The sequence below is a fragment of the Glycine max genome, chromosome 15 (genome assembly GCF_000004515.6).
Source record: "Glycine max cultivar Williams 82 chromosome 15, Glycine_max_v4.0, whole genome shotgun sequence".
In the NCBI taxonomy this organism is placed as follows: domain Eukaryota; kingdom Viridiplantae; phylum Streptophyta; class Magnoliopsida; order Fabales; family Fabaceae; genus Glycine; species Glycine max.
The window spans coordinates 12,025,249-12,048,285 of NC_038251.2; the positions used below are offsets into that span (position 1 = coordinate 12,025,249).

At 33.8% G+C, this 23,037-nt stretch overlaps 5 protein-coding genes across 5 annotated transcripts; 4 read left to right on the plus strand and 1 right to left on the minus strand.

Annotated features, from left to right (window-relative positions):
• Positions 1–943: 943 nt before the first annotated feature.
• On the minus strand, positions 944–5,416 carry LOC100813502 (melanoma-associated antigen 10-like). The gene is made up of 7 exons (NM_001254351.2): positions 5,249–5,416; positions 5,096–5,144; positions 4,741–4,987; positions 2,595–2,747; positions 2,248–2,353; positions 2,017–2,131; positions 944–1,303 (listed from the first exon to the last, which is right to left on the minus strand). The coding sequence occupies exons 2-7, from the start codon at positions 5,141–5,143 to the stop codon at positions 1,268–1,270; spliced, it is 705 nt and encodes a 234-aa protein (NP_001241280.1). The 5' UTR covers position 5,144; positions 5,249–5,416; the 3' UTR covers positions 944–1,267.
• Positions 5,417–10,515: 5,099 nt separating this feature from the next.
• On the plus strand, positions 10,516–11,240 carry LOC100814044 (uncharacterized). The gene has a single exon (XM_003546301.5). The coding sequence runs from the start codon at positions 10,839–10,841 to the stop codon at positions 11,109–11,111; it is 273 nt and encodes a 90-aa protein (XP_003546349.1). The 5' UTR covers positions 10,516–10,838; the 3' UTR covers positions 11,112–11,240.
• A 2,202-nt stretch (positions 11,241–13,442) lies between these two features.
• LOC100814569 (MLP-like protein 34) lies at positions 13,443–16,032 on the plus strand. The gene is made up of 4 exons (XM_003546302.5): positions 13,443–13,723; positions 14,208–14,522; positions 14,975–15,136; positions 15,611–16,032. Exons 1-4 carry the CDS (start codon positions 13,540–13,542, stop codon positions 15,907–15,909), a joined length of 960 nt encoding a protein of 319 aa, XP_003546350.1. The 5' UTR covers positions 13,443–13,539; the 3' UTR covers positions 15,910–16,032.
• Positions 16,033–17,251: 1,219 nt separating this feature from the next.
• On the plus strand, positions 17,252–18,219 carry LOC100815099 (major allergen Pru ar 1). Its single transcript, XM_014767629.1, has 2 exons — positions 17,252–17,435; positions 17,921–18,219. Exons 1-2 carry the CDS (start codon positions 17,252–17,254, stop codon positions 18,217–18,219), a joined length of 483 nt encoding a protein of 160 aa, XP_014623115.1.
• A 3,829-nt stretch (positions 18,220–22,048) lies between these two features.
• On the plus strand, positions 22,049–23,027 carry LOC100306656 (SRPBCC domain-containing protein). Its single transcript, NM_001251335.2, has 2 exons — positions 22,049–22,354; positions 22,478–23,027. The coding sequence occupies exons 1-2, from the start codon at positions 22,171–22,173 to the stop codon at positions 22,774–22,776; spliced, it is 483 nt and encodes a 160-aa protein (NP_001238264.1). The 5' UTR covers positions 22,049–22,170; the 3' UTR covers positions 22,777–23,027.
• The last annotated feature ends 10 nt before the right edge of the window (positions 23,028–23,037 follow it).

Genomic DNA, 23,037 nt, shown 5'->3' on the forward strand with positions numbered 1-23,037 from the left:
TCACCTCACGTCAATCAAAGAAATTACAAGAAAGGGAACGGTAGGTAGGGCACAAAATCAAGTTTAAACTAGAATCAAGAAATGTATGGAAAACAATAGAAGATAGATAAACTCTCTTCCTTTTTTTTTAATAAGAAAAGTCACCTAATAGCAATCAAAGAAGTTGAAAGAATAGGGAAAGGTAAGGAGTGAAGAAAATCAAGCTCATGGGTACCAACATAGTTGGGATGCTTGGCCTGCTTTTGATGCTCATCCATCCCCTTTTCGAAAAAAAAAAAACAAAAAGAGGAAATCAAGTTCAAGAATTAAGGAAAGAACAAAGAATATGAGAAAGACACCAACAAATTCATGAAGTTAAGGTCTCTAATCCTTCATCGTTAAAATAGTCAAACTTATTATTATAATAGTTAAAATCCTGGTTTTTAGTGTAATTTCTGAATTGAACTCTAAAAGTACTAGATAATGTCATAAATTTTTTCAAGACATAATAATTGATAGTTGATAGAATGAGCTTATGTTTTAATAATATTTTGAATTCATCTTGTATGTTTAATTAAATTGTATGGCTTATTAAATTGTGTGATTTATGCAATTATAATTATGGTGTTGTTAATTAAATTAAATTTTTTATAATTATTGATATGTTAGAAATTATTGAATAAGAGAATAATGAAATTAACTTTTTATAATGTTGTGTATGTTTGATGGGCCAACTTCTAACTCCCCTATAAATAGAACCCCATCCCAAGCCTTCAACTCACACCTGCATCCCCTATAAATAGATCCATACAATTGTTTTCTTGTATCCATACATCACGAACACACTCCTCTCTAGACAAGAAACAATTGTATGAATCACATTTTACCGATTCAACCAGTTGTTCAACATATTAACGTTTCAAGTGTGTAAATAAGTAGAAAATTTTGTGACCAATTCAAACTCAAGTTGAAACTCGATTTCGTTCATTTGGTTTGTCATCTGCAAGAATTTCCAAACATCTAAACTAAAAAGTATTAGTTGCTTTCTGACAGATACATAACATAAAATTGAACTTGACCTTAACTATATACAGTACACAACTCAAATTCAAATTTACATAACTTTGGCAAATCTGAACAAACCTTTGAAAACATTCATACATCCAATCAGCAGAATTCGCTGAAGACAAAATTTAGATTGAGATTCTTGAAGAATCTAGGGCTTAAATTCAGTAATCAAATGGAACCACGTTAGTATCTCTATTAGACACTGACGAGCTAGCAACTCTTAGGCAGCACCCACTGAAGTGTTGTCCTGCACAATCTGCAAGAGGAACGATGTTTCAGAAAGGCACAAGTAAAATAGTAGGATTATTCAAAACCAACAACATTAGATGATATTTCTTTGACAAAGAGCAATGTTTGTTATCACTTGAAACAATATTTGAGTTATCAGAAACAGCAATCCCTACATTACTTGAAACAAAACTAAACTATATTTCTTTAGTTTTATTTTAAATAAATCCAATATTTGAGTTATCACTTGTTCTCTGTTTGCCTATATGTACAACTGCAGTGCTACATTGGAGACAGGGCACAAAATTTTAAACCTCCTTGGTCTTGCAGTGAAACATATCTGAACAATCCTCCACACACACTGCTCTATTTGTTTTTCTTTTTCCAATGTTGACTACTGCATTCAGCGACAATTTAATAATATAAATAGCAACATGGATCAACATTTGAAGGAGCTTATGAAGAACTTGTTTGAACTTATAAAAATAGCTTATAACTTCCATAAGAGTTTTTTAACTTATTTCAAGTAAGCTTCTTAGTGTAGCTTATCAAAAAAAAAAATTTAATTTATTCCCATAAGGTTTGAGATCAAATTTATGGCATAAATCCTTGTCTGATAAGAGCTTAATTGAACTGTATATTCAATTGCACCCTTATAGCATAACATTAAATTGAATTAAATGAATTAAAAAAGAAAGAACTAACCACAAACTAATAAAATTTGCTTTCCCAAAACACTACCTGAGAGATATATTCCTTAACCCTGTCGTTCATGGGTCCATCTAAAGCTCTCTCGGCAAGCTCATAATATACGGTATTGCCTTCAGGACCATTAACTTTGTCTTTCTGTAAATACCTATAAAGAAAAAGATGAATGAAGAATCACTTCATTGCTTGTCACTAGCATTCGGAGGTGCCACAAAATGCAAAGAATTTTGTAATTTTAAATCCATCACATTAAAAAAGTCTTACCTTTGCTGAACAAGAAGTTCCAATGCTTGCTTAACATTTCCAAGGACTGGATGACTTGCCTCAGTTTCACCCAAACCCATCCTCCTCATTTGGCTCCATAGATTTTCTACAATAGTCTCACCAGGATTTCCATTGTGTTAAAAAGACAGTATCAGAATTGCACTTGAAACTTTCAGTGAAGTTTTAAGCCAATAACAAGCAAAATGTAAAATGCAGAAGCTTTTTATTTATGACATTTGTCAAGAAACCTTAAAGAAGTAGCATTGACTTCCATAAGTTTACTAGGTACATATGCATATATGTAGATATATAATTTTAGCATCATGACACTAAATTAGCAATCATACCTTCTGGAATTTTGCCACCAGCAAGATATACAATACTAATTATCACAAAAGTGAATCCGGATAGATGCGCAGTATTAACATCCACAACATATTTTTCATATACATTAGGAGGAAGTTGACTTATGAGAATATATGATTTCGAATCCGCAACACCTGAAAACAACAACTAAAATATTGTTGGAAAATCCTGGGAATACAAACAGATTTGAACAAGAAAAGAGTAATTCAGTCTAAATTTACTTGTTTCCTCTTAATGTATATGCACAACATTTTTATAGATAGAAAAAAACAATGTTAAATGAACCCTGAGGATTTTGTAGTCTCTATGGGTTCCTAGGTAAAAGTATTACAAGGGCAGAGTTCTTCAAAGTTCAAATGATACTAAACATACAGCCAACTCAACCACAAAGGCAGATCAATCATCAATTATTAACTCATTGAATATACTAGAGTGCAGGATGATTATAAAGGTAGGAAACAGGGTTTTAAAAAACAGTCTGCGACAGTGATTGTGGCCACAACATCAAGTTTTTTGGGGTGTCTACAACAGTAATGCCACTGCATGTTGGGTTACAAGTGTGAGGTGAAGTCTCACATCGGACAAAAGTGAAAAAGTTGAGTACATAAGTGAGAAGAAGACCCATAAACCTGAGTTGCTGGTCCCCTTGGTTGAACAGCTATATAGAGTGCCCTATCTCTAACATCAAAGTTGTGCCTTCGTATGGGCTCTACAAGCCTGTATGGGACTTCCGAGTCGAGAATCTCGAGCCGCATCCTGTTTGCAGCCCTGTTGGTGGTCATGAGGTTGCCAGATGAAGGGATGACACAGTCCCTCCTAAGCCCTATGAGGTACTCTAGGTTATTGCATGGATCAATCAAGGAAAAGGAAAAGGAAAGCCCCAACCCGTTTCGTCAGGAGGGGCTAATGCAGCGACGCATGTTGCGGCAGGGGGAAGCATCATGAGGTCTTGGCACTGGTGGCTCATCTCCATGAATGATGAGACAAGCACATTGTAGTATGTGAACCAGCTCTGGCTGTTGTGAACATCCTCAAGGATTTTGTCAAAGCAGAGCCCTAGTCTAGTCTTCTATCATGGAATACAAGCATGACCACCAACCTAATGAGAGAGCTACTTGTAGCCATCTGGTCCTCTCCATGCCCCGACATTGTCTGCTCTGGTCAACTGCATGCCTGATAACTACCGTCTGAGCATGCTTGGCAAGGCAAATGGGAGCACAAGCATATTAGATAGACTCCCTAGGGGGGTCAAAATCACACTAAGCCTTAAGGTTTTGGGTTAAAGTGTGGTGTTAAGTTTCTTTATGTGGTGACTCGTGGTCCACCGGTGTAAATCTATCCGATGTTTACTTCCCTCTAATCTCCCCAACAACGCAATGGTGGTCACAGTTGTCTGCAATATCAAGAAAGGCGACAAAACCCCAACCACAATTTAAAACCTTGGTTGTCAAACAATTCATAGAATAGAAGCAGATCCATATTTGCTTACAATTCAAGAAGGCAGTCACTGGTCCTGAATTCAAACAATGGATAAAAAATACAACAACAGTCCGAGTTCATAACACTACATGACTCTAACGCCCCAGCAACAGCTCATTAAAATATTCATAATCAAAAAACAACCGAATAAGCAATCCAACCAATATGACTGTTTCACCATTTTCTGCATAAAACCATCCATAACCCATGCTCAAACTCTTGTTAAAAGTTCACAAAACTGAAGTCTAAAACAAAACAATTCTAGAACTCATTACCATGACATGTCAACTATAGTTCCTGTTTGGATAAATTTTTCAATAAACACTTAGAATAAGAAAACAAGAAGGTAAAATGAATTAAGCTTCACATATAAACTAAAATAAACTTTGTCACTTCAACTTAAATAGAAGCTCTCCATTAAAAATTCTGCAAAAACTGATTTTCACTCATGCATAAGCTAATTTTAATTCACGAGACACTTATTTCATTTTAACTTCTTATTTTCTTCTCATACAAACACTTATTGAAAAAGTTATATCCAATCCAATCAGAGTCATTATATGGGCTAAGAAGGCAAAAGTAAAGAGAGAGAGAGAGAGAGAGAGAGAGAGAGAGAGAGAGAGAGAGAGAGAGAAGCAAAATGCTCACTTTGTTGGGAGGACCGTGTCTGGGCTTTGGAAGAAGGGTGGGCCCTTTGAAGCTCCCTCATTTCATAGCCAAATACAAAGGAAAGCTTCTCCTTAGCCTCATTGATCACAAAGGTAGGAAGGTTACGCTGATGATAGTTCTTCGTAACAAGTTGAGTGAGTTCCTCTCTCTTAATGGGGCACCCTGAATTTTGATGGGTTTTGAAAAGCATGTACCTAATCAATTCCCCAACAAGCTTATCCTTTTCCTGAAAAATAAATATCAAAGTCAAATATAAAATATGCCCTACTCCCCAAAAAGTGTGCATTTTTAAGTGTCTGTGATGATGCAAATAAAGGAACAACAAGCAAAGTACCTCCTTTGAAATCCCGAATTGGGAGAAATCTTCTGCAGCATTTGCCATCCTGCAAGCAATTGTAGCAGAGAATGATGATGGATTGGTTTTAAATTGGGAAAGTGCGTGGTGAAAAAGGAATGAAAAACGAAAAGAGAGTGAGAAAATCCAAACCTAAGAAGGGTGAAGGGATCGTAATCAAGTGGAAAGTCGAATTAGGGATTTCAGCAGCACCTCACTAAAAAACTAATAATCTAGCTTACACTGGCGGGAGAGGAGCCATGTTTTCTTTGGGGGGAAGAATGAGAGGAGCGATGTTGACAACTTTATTTTTTGTGCTGTGAATGGAAAAAAGGGGTTCAGAACCATTTATATATGTACAAACACAAATATAAATATAATTATTTTACTAGCATAAAATATGTTTTTAATTGAAACATACATGGATAAATTTGTCATTAGTTTTTAAATTTTTAATAATTTTAAATTTCATAATTTTTTTTAAAATGACATTTTTTATATAAAAAAATGTAATTAGCATTTTACCCTACACAAGGTAAATATTAATTTTTACTTAATTAAAATTCATAATAAATAAAATTAAATATTATTTTTGTTCCTTTATTTTTTTTAATTTAACTATAAATGATAAAAAAGATAAAGAACACAAAATAACATATATTCAATAAAAAATATCATTTTGCATATTACATCTTTAGACTTTAAGTGTTTAGGATGGTTCTATATGGTTTGGATTTAAAAGATACTTCAATTTGAATCGATTAATGTTTTTAGGTTTTGCAAAATATATATATATATATATATATATATATATATATATATATATATATATATATATATATATATATATATATATATATATATATATCACTTAGAACCAAATCATCTTTATCATGCATGTTTAGATTAGTTAAGGTTAATTCAGGTTTTTTTTTTTTTTTACTAAAACATACTCATCATATTTCATTACATATTAATTTCTCAATATTCTTGTAGAGAAATTTTAATTGCACTCCTTTTTATTGGTTCACATCACCAAAATTTTAAAACACCTTAATGATTTATTGGTTGTGCAGGTTTAATTATTTTATATTTTATATTTATTTTATTTTATTATTAGAACTCAAACTGAGAAGATCATTTAGAAGTGAGAAGAGGTCTCTCACGCATCATTTGTTGAACCCTTTCACGAAGTCCAAAATCCTTCCACGCACTTGAAATTCAACATCTCAAAAGTTTAATATATGTCCTGCATCAAAATTGCGTAATCTAAAAAAAAAGGCAATAATTGTTCCCCAATCCGCAAATAATGACATATTATCTATAGATGAATTCCGTGTTGAGGAAAGTGGACAATTAAGCACACCACTATTTACTGGTTTGTTTAAGGCCATACAAAGATCTTTATAATCTACAAACTTGATTAGATTTTGTTGAGGGCATTCCAGGAGGCAAAGTCATGTAAACTTCTTCATTAAGGTCTCCATGCAAAAAAATATTATTTATATCTAATTGCTTTAAATGCCAGTTGTTAACAACAACTAAAACAAGTAACAATCTCACAGTAGTTATCTTAGTCATTGGGAAAAAGTATCAAAGTAGTCTTGACTCTCAATTTGAGTATACCCCCCTTGACTACTAACCTAGCCTTATATCTTTCTAGTGACCCATCAGCCTTGTGTTTAACTTTAAAACCCATTTGCATCCAATAGCAGATTTGTTAGGAGGGAAGTCAGTCAAAATCCAAAGTATGATTAGCCTCTAAAGCCTCAATTTCAGCATTCATTGCTTTGATCCATTTGTTTGATTGGGAAGCTTCTTTAAATGAATTAGGTTTTGTCTCAGAGGATGCACCCATAATAAAACTATGGTATGTAGGAGACAAATTTTTGTAAGATAAAATAGAGATTAAAGGATAACGAGTATCTAAGGGTTGACTAGTAACAGTTGATGTGAATATAGTGTGAAAGTATTGAAACTTCTTTGGTTTGGTTCTTTCCTTGTTAGATCATCTAGGAGCAACAATAATTGGTGAATTTGATGGATCGGAAGAAGTGTCTAAGGAATCCAATTGTGAATGATTAACAGAAGTGTTAGGCGATTGAGAATTATCAAGGATAGTAGAGTGTGAAGATGGTGAAGAAAAATCCAAATCTTTACCATGATCATAAATGGTAGGATAAGAATGTACAGGGAATGTGGGAAAAGATTGAGAGGCATAAGGGAAACAATCTTCATGGAAAATGACATGTCTAGATACCATTGTGGCTCCAGAGGAAAGATCAAAGGTAATATATCCTTTAGTGTGAGGCTTGAAGCCCAAGAAAACAGAAGCAGAAGCTCTAGGATCAAGCTTCTTCCTGTTATTAGTGAGAGTGTTGGTGTAGCACAAGCAACCAAAGATTTTTAAGGAAGAAATGTCATATGCAATGTCATATAATTTTTCAAAATGAGATATATTATTAAGAAATGGAGTTGGCAAACAATTGATAAGTAAAACAACATGTTGTAAAGCAAAAGTCCAAAAAATTGGTGGTAACTTGGACATAAAAAGAAGGGCTTAAGTAACATTTAATAAATGCTAATGTTTTTTCTCCACTATTCCATTTTATTATGGAGTTTCAACCCAGGAAGTCTGGTGTATGATACCAGTACTGTGATAAAACTGTTTCATGATAAACTCAACACCATTATCTAATTAAATAGCTTTCACTTTTGTATTAAATTGCCTTTCAACATAGGAAACAAAAGCTTGTAAATGAGTTTGACTCCCAACTTTTGAAGTCATTATAAAAATTCAAACAAATCTAGTATGATCATCTACAATTATAAAAAAATACTTATGTCCATTCAAAGCAATCGTGGCACAAGGTCCCCAAATATCTATATGTATCAAAGAGAAAGGACTAGAAGCATATGAGTCACTATTGAGAAATGAAAGTTTTTTCTGTTTTGCTGTATGACAAGTGTCACAAACAAAGATTTTATCAAGATAGGATAAGTTTGTTTTAACAATTGCATCCTATCATATGAAGGATGACCTAAACAAAAATGCCAAATATCAATGAAGTGTGGTTAAAGGAAAGTGCTTGAGGGTGTGAAGTTAGTATTCCTCATACAAGGAATATTCATGGGCAACTCCATTAACTTTGGTCTTCACAAAACCTATTATAAAGGTTGGATTTTGTAATAACACATTCTTGCATTCGTGAACTAAAAACCAAGCTTAGAATCATCATCAAGAGAGTTTTTAATCTTGTCCACCACGCTCTTGAAGTCCATCTTAAACTGAACGTGTTGCAACCCTTGGGATGAGACAAACTTCAAAGTTGTATGCAAAGCTCAAGCCTCTTCTTCTTGTATATCCATAACTGTACACCCCGCAACAGCAGCCCCTGTGTGATCACGCTCATGTGACGTTCTCGTGATTAAAAAACACAACATTAACACAACATTTCAAGTGCCCCAGCACTGGACGGGACCGGTTATGCATGGGACCATGCTCAGCTCCGTCATCTTAGCATGAACTCATGCACGCTGAACAATACTATAGTCAGAAATATCTATCTATGTTGTCCCAAAGTTTTTCATTTCTCTGCCGCCAAAGACACCATAGCAGCATAGCTACTCTCTTTCGCTTATCACTACACACTTGGTTAAATATAAATAACATCATCACCATTTGAAGGCAAGATTCTGCCTGAAGGGTAAGTGCATCTACAACATGTTTCATCTGCACACAATCCCAGCAACCAGCATTTGAGAACATGAAAAAACCGTATGGAAGGTGGACTCAATTTCATGCTCACATAACGGACAAATGAAGGAGCAATCTATTCCCCTAGTTCTGAGATTAGTTTTTGTGGGCAGACAATTACTACACAACCTCCAGAGGAATACCTTCACTCTCGGAGGCACTTCCAACTCCCAAATCAACTTCCAATCACCACTCATTCTCACTCGATCTTTCATAGTCAGTGAGCCTGTGCATAATCAGTTTATATGCTCTCTTAACCGTATAATGCCATTTCTCGTAGGAGCCCAAATACGTTTATCACGACTTTGGAGGATGGCTTGAGCATCATGAGGTTCAAACAAATTATTGATGAGAGGCACATTCCATCCACCCGAAAGATGATCCACAAGGTCTTTCACCTTCAGCGTTTCCATTCCTAGATACGTGGCAGATTGTATACACGAGTTGGTTGCTAATCTAAACCAAGGTTGCTTCCATACGTCAATACTAACTTCTACCAAAAGCCCTACCTCTCCACCACTTTAGAAGAGACAATGTTTCGTCAAGTGAATGATGGATTGTGTCCTACCAAGGCTTCCATGAAATCCCCTTTTGGAAAATATTTGACTTTGATAACTCTTGACAACAAAGCATTAGGGACAGCAATTCCACATCCATGCTTTTATGGCAAGATTAAAGACAGACATTCTGGAATCCCATAACATTAAGGCTTTTTGTTTAAATATACTTTTGATTCTCGTAAATTAAGGCTTTTTCATGTTTGATCCGTGTAATTTTTTAAAAAATTTTAGTCCTTTTAAATTGATATTTTTTTAATTTTGATCCTGTAAAATATTTTTTATTTATTTTTAGGACCCCTAGGTTTACATTTTTTTAATTTTAGTTGGTATAAGATTTTAATTTTTTTATTTATAATTTTCATAAATTCGTGTTTATAGAAACCAACAATAAAAAATAAAAACTTATAAGAATTAAAAAAATAAACTTACAAAAATAAAAAAAATACTAACTTAAAAAAAATAAAAACACATGTAAGCTTTTTTTTTTATATATACTTTGTTTCCACTCAATCTCATAAGATTTTCTTTTTCCCAGTTTGAGAAATGATTCGAACATCATGACAGGGCTATTGAAACGGAAAGATATTAGAGTCTTTGGAATAGCTACGAGAGAGGAGAGAACCTTTTTATTTCTTTAAAAAAAATTAAAGATTAAATTACAAAAATATTCCTAAATTTAATTTAGAGAATCAAAAGAACTAATTGGTCTTTTTGTCCCACATATGTTAACAAACATATAATTATGGAACATAAATAATATTTCTCTGAAAATGGTATAGGTTAATGTTGGTAATTACAGCTGGATTTTATGAACTCTTTTCTGTAAATTGAAAAACTCAACTAAATGTCATACAATAATTTCTCTTACAAGTTACAATGCAGATTTAAAATACAAAATATAAAAGAATGTCTAATTAAAAAATGTAAATTATGTATTTTAATTTATAATATAAGAGTAAATATATTATTATAGTATAAAATTTATATATATGTAACGTTATATTATATGGAGCAAATATTTTTGTATTTTCAGACTTGATTCTCTTGTAAATATCTTTTCTTTATTTTAATTTTTGTAAGAATATTTAAATAAGGAAAAAATAATGATAATTAAAGACAAACATTCTTATTTTTATTTATATTGAAAAAGATAGTTATTCTTTTTTACCATTATTGATTAATTTGAATACATGAAATTTAGTAGATGGCTATTGTTAAAAAAAAAATTGGTTGTTTTGATTTACATCTGTATAAAATATTGATTAATTAATTGTTATGAATTTCTGATTAAGTTCAAATTTATGGTCTTTCTTTGGGGTAACAGGTAACTGGTACTAACTAGCATTGTAACAGAAAGAGAGACAGACCCAATTACGTAGTGGTTCGGTTGCGTTGCGTTGCGTGCGATCTGGAAGGAACGAGAAAGATGAGAAGAGAAGACACGTGCGAGCGCGTGGAGAAGGCGCTGCGGGAGTGCCACCGGCGAGTTCCGGCGGGTCCGAGTCGCGACTCAGCGTGCCGGCACCTTAACCAGGGGCTGGCGATGTGCCTCGTTTCTCTGGCGTGTCCTGGGGAATCGGAGGCGGTGCGCACCCTCTGCTCCAGCGCCGGCACCGCTCACAAGCGCCACCAGTGCCAGCAGGCGCAGCTTTCTCTCTCTCTATGCCTCTCTTCTCGTCAAAACAATTCCCTGACCTAATTTTCGCTATTTTGATTTCTGTATTGTGATTTTTACTCAAGATAAGCAATTATTCTTTTTCCTTATTATGTAATGTAATTTAGTTTTGATTTGATCTGTAATTGAAAGTGAATTTGTTAGGGAAGAAAACAAACTATTTGAATTACAGCACTGATTTACCTTACTCAGCACCTGATGAGAGAAAATGAGAGGGGGTGCCGCCGCAAAGGTTGGAGTCAGAGAGGTTACCCGTCACCGTGGCTATGCATTGCCGTGCTAAGGGTCCGATAATAGTTGGAACAATTTATTTTAACAAAATTAACTCTTTTTTTTTTACAGGATTAACAAAATTAACTTATTAAATATGAAAAATGTTAAAAGTTAATATAATGTTAGTTTGATAGAAATAATCAGAGTGGAGAAGTGTTTATAGGATCAATCCATTAGAAATTAAAAGTGAATATAATGTTAAATCCTGTAATTTTGTTAAAAGTGACAATTATTTTAGAACATATTTTCAGGACAATAATTAGAAAAGTTAAAAGAAATGTTTTCACTTTTAAATCCATTACAAATAATTATTCCTAATTAAATCACAATATAAATGAAATATTTTCATGACCATTGCATATTACACACTCCACACTCCAGTCCATTATAATTGTTGTGTAAAAGAAAAAATATATTTTAAAATAATTTTAATTTTAATTTTTAATGTAACATTAATTATCTTTTTGTATTTATATTTTTATAATATTAATGATAATATAAAATTAATTTTTTAAAATTATTAATTTTTTATCGATATTAAATAACATAGGACAATAATTATTTTAGGATGGAAAGAGTATTAATTTATTTATTTTTAAAAGGTAAAATTAATGTATTTTTATTGTCATTTTTAATGTATTTATAACATAGTTTTTAATAATAAAATTATTATTAATTTTTTAACTATTAAATATAATTAAAATGTGTATTTAAATTAATTTAATTATTAATGTTTCAGTTTAGTAAAAGAAATTTATTTCCTACCACATAACATGATAAATCAACATTCGAATATTTATCAAAACAGATATTTATATTTAGCGTTTGATAATGTCTAAAGTATAAATGCTTTGGAATCTAATACTTGTGAGTTGTGAGTAACAAAAACAAAAACTAATTTAATTGTTCTTTTATTAAATACAGGATTTTTTTTAAGTAAAAAAAAAAACACAGGAAGAATTGGAAAATATTATTAGGTAATTTAAAAGAATTTTTCTTTAAAATAAATTGAGTAATTTTTTTAAAATTACCCTTTAGATTAACATTACTTTTGTTCGTTCTTTAGCATTATTTTTCCTTAACAGAGAGAAAGAACATGCCACTGATGCTGAACTAAGATAACAAATATAACGACCACAACAAACTATTTCGGCCATTAAAATAGAACAAGTTTCGATCAACTTCTAAATTTCTACATATATAGATTTTATTTTATTCCGGTATATAGTCAAACAATTAATTAAAACTTCAAAGCAATCTGTTACAACTTACAAGGTAGGGCTGGGAATGGGAACTCATCAAAGAGTACGATATTAATTTGTTGCCTTAAACAGGCAGACACACTAGGTGGTTGTGTCTATGGTGTGTAAAAATAGCAACTATGCCTATGATCACTGATGGCTATGAACATGCATGATAATAGGGAGAACAATAGACAATAAGGAAATGAATCTTTATTGTGTTAAATGTAATTTGGTCTTGTATTAAGATATGCTAGAGCCATTTCTACATCATTTTCACTTTTTAAGATGTTTCTATTTGCTTCTTAGTTTGAAGTTGAGACCCTTGTGGCTACACACAGTAGATTCATGAATGCAGCCAATAAATTCTCAACTGAATTAGAGACTCAAATAGAAATCCAACCCCCACATTTATTATGTTTGGCTGTGATTCTCTTAACTTAACATAGCGGTGATTCGGTGGCCATATATTCAAGTCATGCTGAAGGAAATATTGGAAATTTGAGGCATCAATTACAGATTGGACTGGCCTTAATGTTTACACACAGAGGTTTTAATACTGATAAAGAAAACTTAATTCCACTATAGACTTCAAAGCTTTCAAAGTATAGTTGAAAAAAAACAGACAAGAGTATTTTTATTAATTAGCCTACAGTTTGCATTGTTTGATTAGATGTTTACGTAGGTAAAGGAAACAAAGACTTTCATTGGAATTAATAAGGCATGCAAGGGGACGGTCCATTTTACAATAGTGGGACATGCACCTTGGAAGTTTGTTGGAATATTGTCAAATGTAACATTAATTGCTCATTTATCCTCTTCATCTATAAATACTCACATCTCTGATATCTCACATCACTGCATTTCCAAGTGCTCCTTATACTTAAGTTTCTATCTAGCCATATCTTGTAGTAGTTTACTTCAAACTTCTAAGCAACATGGTGGTCCTCACTTTCACTGATGAGTTTACTAGCAATGTCAAGCCAAGAAGGTTGTTCAAGGCTTTGATCCTTGATGCTCCTAACCTCATTCCCAAGCTGATGCCGGAAGCCATTAAGAATGTTCAACTGGTTGAAGGGAATGGAGGCCCTGGAAGCATTCAGGAGATAACCATTGCTGAACGTAAGTTGCACCATTTCACACTAATTTTCACTTTAGCATTTATTTGTTATTATTGTTGTTGTTTGTGCCTAAGAATTAGGATAAGGGTGTTGAAGAAATAGGCATGAGAGCTCAAAATACCCACCCAATTGCAAACCTGACCTTAAAGGCCAGAGAATTTACAATTTGGTGAAATTATTACATCATTCAAGTATAATATGGTTTTGGACAATCTCCACATTACACATAATTGAGTTTTATTAACTCCTTTCATGAATTGAAAACCTTGATTACATGTCATGTGGAAATTAAGTAAGATCATAGGCACCTGTTTTAGACCATATAATAATATGTGAGCTGAATTTCACCAATCATTAGATTTCATCTTTATGTCCTAAAGAATTGGTTTTCTACATTTATTGTAACCATAATATGATTTGTCTTTTGGTAGGTTTCAAAATGAAATGACTAACAAATATCATTATTGGTTATGCCCTCGATGCAGGTGATAACATCAAACACTTGAAGCATAGAATTGATGCAATAGACCTAGAGAAATTGACTTACAGCTACGCAGTGATTGAGGGGGATGCAGCACTGGAAAAAGTGGATTCAATTTCACATGAGATCAAGTTTGAGGCCACTGAAGAGGGAGGCTGCAAGACCAAGAATGTCAGCAAGTACCATCCCAAAGAAGGGGTTGATGTTAAAGGGGAGGATTTCAAGGCTGCAAGAGAGGAAGGTTTGGCTCTGCTCAAGGTAGTGGATGCCTATCTTGTGGCAAACCCTGAGGCCTATGCTGAAGGAAATATAAATAGCGGTGAGTCGGTTATCATATATTCAAGTCATGCTGACAAAGAAAAATTAATTCCACTTTAGACTTCAAAGCTTTCAAAGTAGTTGAAAGAAACAGACAAGAGTATTTTATTCATTAGTCTACAATGTATATGATTTCGTAATATCGCTGCATATATTAGGATAAATAGGCCCACAGGTTGCAATGTTTGATTATATATTTACGTAGGTTAAGGAAACAAAGACTTCCATTGGAATTAATAAGGCATGCAAGGGGATGGTCCATTTTACAATAGTGGTAGTTTGTTGAAATATTGTCAAATGTAACATTAATTGCTTATTTAACCTCTTCATTCATAAATACACACATCTCTGGTTTCTCACATCACTGCATTTCCAAGTGCTCTCTATACTTAATTTTCTTGCCATATCTTGTAGTTCACTTCAAACTTAACATGGAGGTTCTCACTTTCACAGATGAGTTTACTAGCACTGTCCAGCCAGGAAGGTTGTTCAAGGCTTTGGTCCTTGATGCTCCAAACCTCATCCCCAAGCTGATGCCTGAGGCCATTAAGAATATTCAACTGGTTGAAGGGAATGGAGGCCCTGGAAGCATTCAGGAGATAACCATTGTTGAAGGCCAGTTGTACCATTTCACACTAATTTTCACTTTATCATTTTTGTTTTTGTTTTTTGTGACCTAGAATTGGGATCCAAGGTGGTGTGGGGAAATTGGCATATGAGAGCTCAAAATACCCACCCAATTGCAAACCCTGACCTAAAAGGCCAAGGAATGTACTATGTGGAGAAATTATTACATGATCCCAGTCTATTATGCTTCCAGATAATCTCCACATGACACGAGTTTTATTAACTCATTTTGGTTACATGTCATGTGGGGATTAACTGAGATTATAGGTACATGGTGGTTCTAGAACATATGATAATTTCTCATACCATGAGGTAAAGCTCACCAGTCATTAGTTTTCACCTTTATGTCCTAATCAATTGGTTTTCTAAATATATTCTAACCATAATGCCATATATCTTTTGGTAGGTTTCAAACTGAAATGACTAACAAAGATATCATTGTTGGTAATGCCTTCAATGCAGGTAATAAGATCAAACACTTGAAGCATAGAATTGATGCAATAGACCAAGAGAAATTGACATACAGCTATGCAGTGATTGAGGGGGATGCTGCACTGGAAAAAGTGGATTCAATTGCACATGAGATTAAGTTTGAGGCCACCAAAGAGGGAGGTTGCAAGATCAAGAATGTCAGCAAGTATCATCCCAAAGCAGGGGTTGATGTCAAAGTGGAGGATTTCAAGGCTGCAAGGGAGGAAGGTTTGGCCCTCCTCAAGGTAGTGGATGCCTATCTTGTGGCCAACCCTGAGGCGTATGCTTGAAGCATTGAAGTGATCTTATAGGGCACCTTTGCATTACATTATATTTTGATGTTCTCTAAACTCAGCCTATAGTCTACTTTGAAACCAAATATGATATGGCTTATAATAAAAATGAGTTACTTTGATGAGGCTTGATAGTTAAGGTACCAGGAGATATTACATTTATACTATCCACACAATTACTAATTAAATGACGGGATAATCAAAGACAATGGTTATATGGGACACTTCTTAACTTATAATTACACAATGATTAATTATGCCACCAATACAGATGCAAGAGTGAGTGAGACAGTGGTGTCTAATAAGCACTTTCCTTTTTTCCCTGTAACTGCTATTAGAGATTGACTATGCTAATGGTGTCAGTCATACCAGTGGTAAATCAGAGTTTATATGTAAAATCATGGACAGAAAATGAATCAATGCTCCGCAGCACGAGATACCTTATGCCAGTAATCAAAATATGTTTGTTCTACAAGTCATGAAAACGAGGTTTTATAGTGTATATTAATTGGTCCTTCAAGATGAACATAATCCCTCATGAGAAAACCTCAATCATCATCCTCCACAGTAGTTAACATTTGAATTACCGGAACTTGGACCATTACCTATGTCTCAGTTCTTTTTTTTTTTTTCTTTCTAATCTTAAAAGCAGCTGATCTGAGCAGAGTGATGATGCATTTTGGAACTAAAAAGCAATGTCTACTAAAACCATTTCCATTTCCGATTTCTTCTAGGCAAGAACTAAACAAACTGCCAAGGATTTTTAAGGAATATTTAATTATATTACTGATTATTGATATTCTGACATATGGAAAAATTTACTGATTACTAAATATAATATGAAACAATTTTATCCTCAACGAAGAATTTTAGGATATACTTCTACACAAAAATGGCAAATCCTTTCCTTGAAAGTTCCGAAACAAAATTGACTTGTTAGCAATTGTGAATTGTCCAAATGCATAGGATCACTGTATCCTATAACCTCGTGCTTCCACAATGCATCTTGGTTACGCCAAATCATTTAACTGCAATAACTATATAGACCAATTAGAAACTTTGATTTCTTATTCCTATTAACATTCCATCAATCATGAATCAGTTTATTATGACATACGGATAACTTTATTTAATTGAGCCCCTATCATATGATAGAGATGCAAAGCTATTGAGATATTCTAAGCTATTGAGCACCATCATTTTGTTCTGTTGAGTCAAAGGGGGGATGAACTTGGACAATATAAATAACTTTATAAGAGTCCCTTAACAGCTTATTCTTGCCAAGTTCACCGAGCACTTACTAGTCCCTTAGCAGTGGTGTTCTCAAGCACTTTCTAGCATGGGTGTTTACTCTGACACAGATGAGTACCCCTCTCCAATCTCTCCATCAAGGTTGTTCAAGGCCTTGGTTGTTGATGCTCACAACCTCATTCCAAAACTTCTGCCAAATTCTGTGAAGAGCATTGAAATCATACAAGGGGATGGGGGGGCAGGAAGCATCAAGCAGTTTAACTTTGTTGAAGGCATATAACTTTCTAGCACAGACTTATAGAAAAATTTATACTTACTAGCATCACATTTGTTGGTATAAAGGATTTGGCTACTCTAAAGTGAGCTTGAATGAAGTAATATCAGTTGCTGATGAGGAAAAAAAACTGTTGATACGACGTATTCATAATTTCCTATGCATGTATGCGTGATATCAACTATTGATTTTCTCATCAACAATGAGATTTGTTACTTTATCTTATAGAGTAAATAGTTCACTTTAGAAAATCAAATTTGTTGGTAAAGAATTTGATTCCTCTAAAGTGAGCATGAACAAATTAAGTAATATCAATTGTTGATGAGGAAATAAAAAGTTGATATTTCCATACATCCATGATTTGTTGTGTATGTACATGTAATATTGACTGTTAATTTTCTCATCAACAACTGAGATCTGTTAATTTACCCTCAAGTGAGTTTGAAGTTTTAACTTATAACATGACCTTCCTTTTTCCTGCAGGCAACCAAGTAAAAAATATCAAGAACCGGATTGATGAGATAGACGAGGAGACACTTACTTACAATTACACACTGATTGAAGGGGAAGCCTTGAAGGATAAGTTTGCATCCATTGCTCATGAGATTAAGTTTGAAGCAGCACCTGATGGTGGTAGCATAAGTAAGGTAACAAGCAAGTATTATCTTAAAGGTGATGTTGAGATCAATGAAGAGGACATTAAGGCTAGCAAGGAGATTGTCTTGGGCATTTACAAAGTTGTGGAAGCCTATCTCCTGCAGAACCCTGATGTGTATGCTTGAGTCATTAACTAGTCTCTAGTTAATAATGCCACTATCAGCATCAGAACTCACAAGTCTGTTTCATGGTTAGCCTTTGTATAATAAGGGCCTGGAGTGGATCTGGAATATTTGAAATTTGGGTTCTTCAAATATTTGTAGTTACTTCTTATGTTTGACAGTGGCGTTGAATTTCAAAATGAAATTGTTGTTATGCCAAGTGAAATGGTTTCCTGCTTCCAGCTTAATGTTCTCTTTTATGCTAGTTTAGATGTTAGAACCCAAAATTTATATTATTTTTGGGGATTTTAGATATACAAACTCGTCCTAATTAGCTAATCCAATAGCACTTTGATGACAAAAATTTGGGTTGAAAAGGGTGAAAGCAATTGATATTACTACCATCCACCAAACTACGGAAAGTTAGTCAAATATTTCTATAGGTATGTAATATACAAAGACACATACATTTATAACGCATAGACCAGTCATCATATGTCACTGAATATGAATATCTGCATGTTTTTAGTTATTTATTTAATTAAATATCAAATTCTCATAGATAAACCCACAGACATTAATATCAAGTATAAATTATTTTAAAGCAATTTGTCTCTATATATTAAAGTAGAACGGCTACCTTGTATGTTTGTGTCTTTCCTTTCTCTAATCAGGCAAGCTCTCCTCGTAAGAATCAAGGTCCAGGAACTGTTTTTAAGTGGTAATTAAATGTCTAACATCATGTGCCACAATCATTACGCTTAGGCAAGCTTATCACTTATCAGCTAACTTAAGGTTAACCAATTACTCAGTTTTGTATTTTTGCTCAATTATTAGAAGTTGAGTAGTTTGTCACATTTTTCCTTGCCTCCTCTTTGGCCACTGCTCTTTGGTTAATTGCCTCAAGGAAATTTGATTCCTCAAAAATGGTGAATGATGTAACATCCCAATTTTTATAATCTAGATTAAAAAGGATTGTTATTTATAAATAAATAGAGTTTTAGAAAAATGATGAGATTTTATAAATAAATAAATAAGGAGATATAATTATTAATTAAAATAATGATTTGAGAGAAAATAAAAAGGATATTTCATTTATTTGTTTGATAGAAAATAAAATAGAGTTTGTTTTTATAAAATAAATAAATAAATAAATATAGAGCAAATAATAGGCTGAATACCTAGGTATAAATAAATAATTATGTTAACTCAAAGTGTCTCTTTTTGGTCTCATTCTCGTTTTTCTCCTTCTCCTCTCAAAACTCTTTCTTTTTCCCGCAGTCCACAAACATGTCTCAGAAAAATGACGATCTTGAGATATGGGTACCACGTTCGCAACCCAATTTCGAACATTCTCACCGTTGGGAATTTCAAAATCATATCTGAGCTTAGAGGAAAACCCTTCGCATTGTAGCATTTTAATTTCCCGCAGAAACCCAAAACTGTCTCGGTAAAACTATGATCTCGGTTTCGTTAACCGTTGGATTTTCATGAAATTTGGATATGTTGTTCGAAATTCAATTGCGTACACTTTCACCGTTGGGATTTTCGAGATAATATTCGTGGAGGGAGAAAAAGGAATCGCATGAAGATAATACAAGTGGAGGTTTCAATCTCTTCTCCGTCTCTTTGACGTTTGGGAATTCTATCGGAGTAGTAGGAGGAATAACTGAAAGAATCTCAGGAAACCGTTAGAGATGTTACTATCGCTGGCTGAAGACACGTGAGTCCGCTAGGTAAGGGATGAGTTATTCACAATTGGGGGTTAGTGAGAACATGTCTAGGGATACTTAGAGAACTAAATTTGGATTTATTTTAAGATGTTTATTGAATTATAATTTTTCTTTATGATTATGAATGCAATATTATTGTGTTCTATGTACCAATTGATGTCCTGATGAGAATTGATTGATAAACTTGAGTGCTCTTGATGTCTTTGTGTTTAACCCATGATTTTGATTAATTGATTTTGATACAATTGTGAGAAACTATTTTAGAGGCTTTACATCTCATGTTGTGATAAAATCTTTTGTATAAATTGTTATGTTGAGGTTATGAAATGATGATTCAAACTGTGACTATGTGATAAATTGAACATGTGACGGATGATGAAATACATGTGTATTGAGATGAGATGTGTGTATTGAGTTGTGAACTATGAACTGTGCAATCACACAATTGTAAGACCCTTTAAGGGCGACGAGTATTGTGATGGGATCCACTGTGGGAACCCGACAAGTTAAAATGATTTTGAAAACAATTGAGTAAATGTGTGTATTGCATAGTTCATAGATAAAGTGTATATGATTCATGAGGTGTGATAACATGTTAAATTGAGATTATACCATTGTGATTGGGATTAAGTGTATGTGATAAATTGCGTATGTATATGATTGAGATATATATGTGCATTGAAGTGTTGTGTGCATTGAGTTGTGAACTATGAATTGTACAATCACACGATCATAAGTCCCTTCAAGGGCGACGAGTTAATGCTAAGTCCCTTTTAGGGTGACGAGTTGATGCTAAGTCCCTTTTAGGGCGACGAGTTGATGTTAAGTCCCTTTAAGGGCGACGAGTTAATGATAAGACCCTTAAAGGGCGACGAGTTAAAATTATTTTGAGAACAATTGAGTAGTCGTGTGTTTTGTACAATTCATAGATAGAGTCTGTATGTTAAAATATTTTCTGGGTTGGACCTGAATCAGGAGGGAGAGGCCCTGACGGACTCTTTGGAGTGTAGGTCTTGGGGATCACACGGTTTGAGTGCTCCTTTAAGCCTATGTTGATTCCATATGGTTGGAGCATTCTCGCAAAACACTGTGACCCTGACTGGTCTCCCTATGATATTACCTAGTGAGAGTGACTTGACTTATTATTGTGTGGTTTGTCTTGTCATGTACTCCTAGGCGTCCGACGAGGTTTTTCACTGACATGGTACCACATTGCATATAGGCTTGAGTCTTAGCATAACTGTCGCATACGCTTGCTAATTGTTTATTATGAAATTGATGTGTTATTATGTCTTGATCGGAGTGTGTGATTCCTGTGTATAGTGATTGATGATTGAAAGGTGTGATTGATGGATGAAAAGTGTGATTGATGAATGACAAAGTGATGAAATAATGTGAGATATGCTAAGTAAACTGTATTTGGCTACTATATGTTGTGTTGTTTCTCTCTAGTAGTTAGAAATGTGATAACTCACTCTCGGTTTGTTGTTTGTGTTTGGATCCTGTGATGATCTTGAGCTTTGTGTTCGGGGGAGCAGATGAATATGAAGAACCTCATGCTAGAGGACACGGGAACACCACGTTCTGATAGGATGTGACATTAGGATATAGGTTCTATATTAATTGTATGAGACTTAGATGACCTTCTTTGAGTCAAGATGACTTTATTATTTATTTGGACAAGTTTGAATATGATGTAGAAGAAAGTGAATGTGAGCCTTTTACCCATTTGAAAAGCTTGTATTTAAAAATGTTTTAAAATAATTTTAATTAATATTTAAATTTTTATTCCTTTATTAATATATATGTGAGGGGTAGAGGGTGTCACAAATGAAACTTTGTGTTTCTAACTATACATTAGGTAGGTAATGCAATATTTTCACTTGTACGAATTCAAGTCCATAATGTTGGCAAAATGGTTTGATTCTACCAATAGCCGCCCATGTGTATTTACAAGTTTGATTAATACAATTATTTGGAAATATGAAATACTAAACTTATTAATCAGCCACTAACATTGAAAGTCTTCAAATAAAAAATTCTCATTCTTAACTACCAATGAATGCCCATTTTTTATCCAAGCCGCAATTATTAGTATATCCGTTTTCATCAAAGTGATCATTCATACGAAACCTACTTCCTATAACCACAGGACCTATATAGTGCTATCCCATAGGATCCAACTTTCACAACCTTGAATTTTCTGTGATCTTTGCAATCTACACAATATTCAGTATTCACCATGGGAGCCACAACTTTTACACATGATTATTCATCCCCTGTTGCTCCATCACGCATGTTCAAGGCCTTGATCACTGACTCTAGAACTTTGCTGCCAAAGCTCTTACCACAGATCATAAAAGAGGTCAATCTGATCCAAGGAGATGGGGAAGCTGGAAGCATTGAGCAAGTTAACTTTGCTGAAGGTTAGCACAAATACTTTGACAAACTAAAGTGAAATTAATTGATTATGAGGTTATATATATGAATATATCTCTATCTGTTGGTTGAAAATTTTCTTGTATGTGTCTTTTTTTTTTTTTGTGCAGCTTTCCCCTTCAAGTATGTGAAACACAGGATTGATGAGGTTGATAAGGACAACTTTGTGTGCAAATACACTATGATTGAAGGAGATCCATTGGAGGACAAGCTTGAGTCTATAGCTTATGAAGTTAAGTTTGAGGCCACTAGTGATGGAGGTTGCCTTTGTAAAATGACAACCAAATATAACGTCATTGGGGGTTTTGAAGTCAAAGAGGAAGAGATAAAGGAAGGAAGGGAAAGCTCTCTTGGAGTCTGCAAGGTTGTGGAAGCCTACCTGCTGGAGAATCCACAAGTTTATGCTTAATTATTCATTTGTTTTTGTCAAGTATACAGATACTGTTTCAAGATTAAATTCAAACTTATTCAATTTTTGAATGATATATATAGTGTGCAAGCAAATATAGGCACAATTAGAATGTTTGCAATGTATTGAACTCCTTAATATGTCCTTACCCTTCAAGGGCTGCTTTGTGGTTTGGCAAAGTATTTGTACTTTTGTAGTAACAAAGAGTACTCTGATGGTAATAATTCCTCCTAATTAATCATTCTGCCAAATCATATTGTG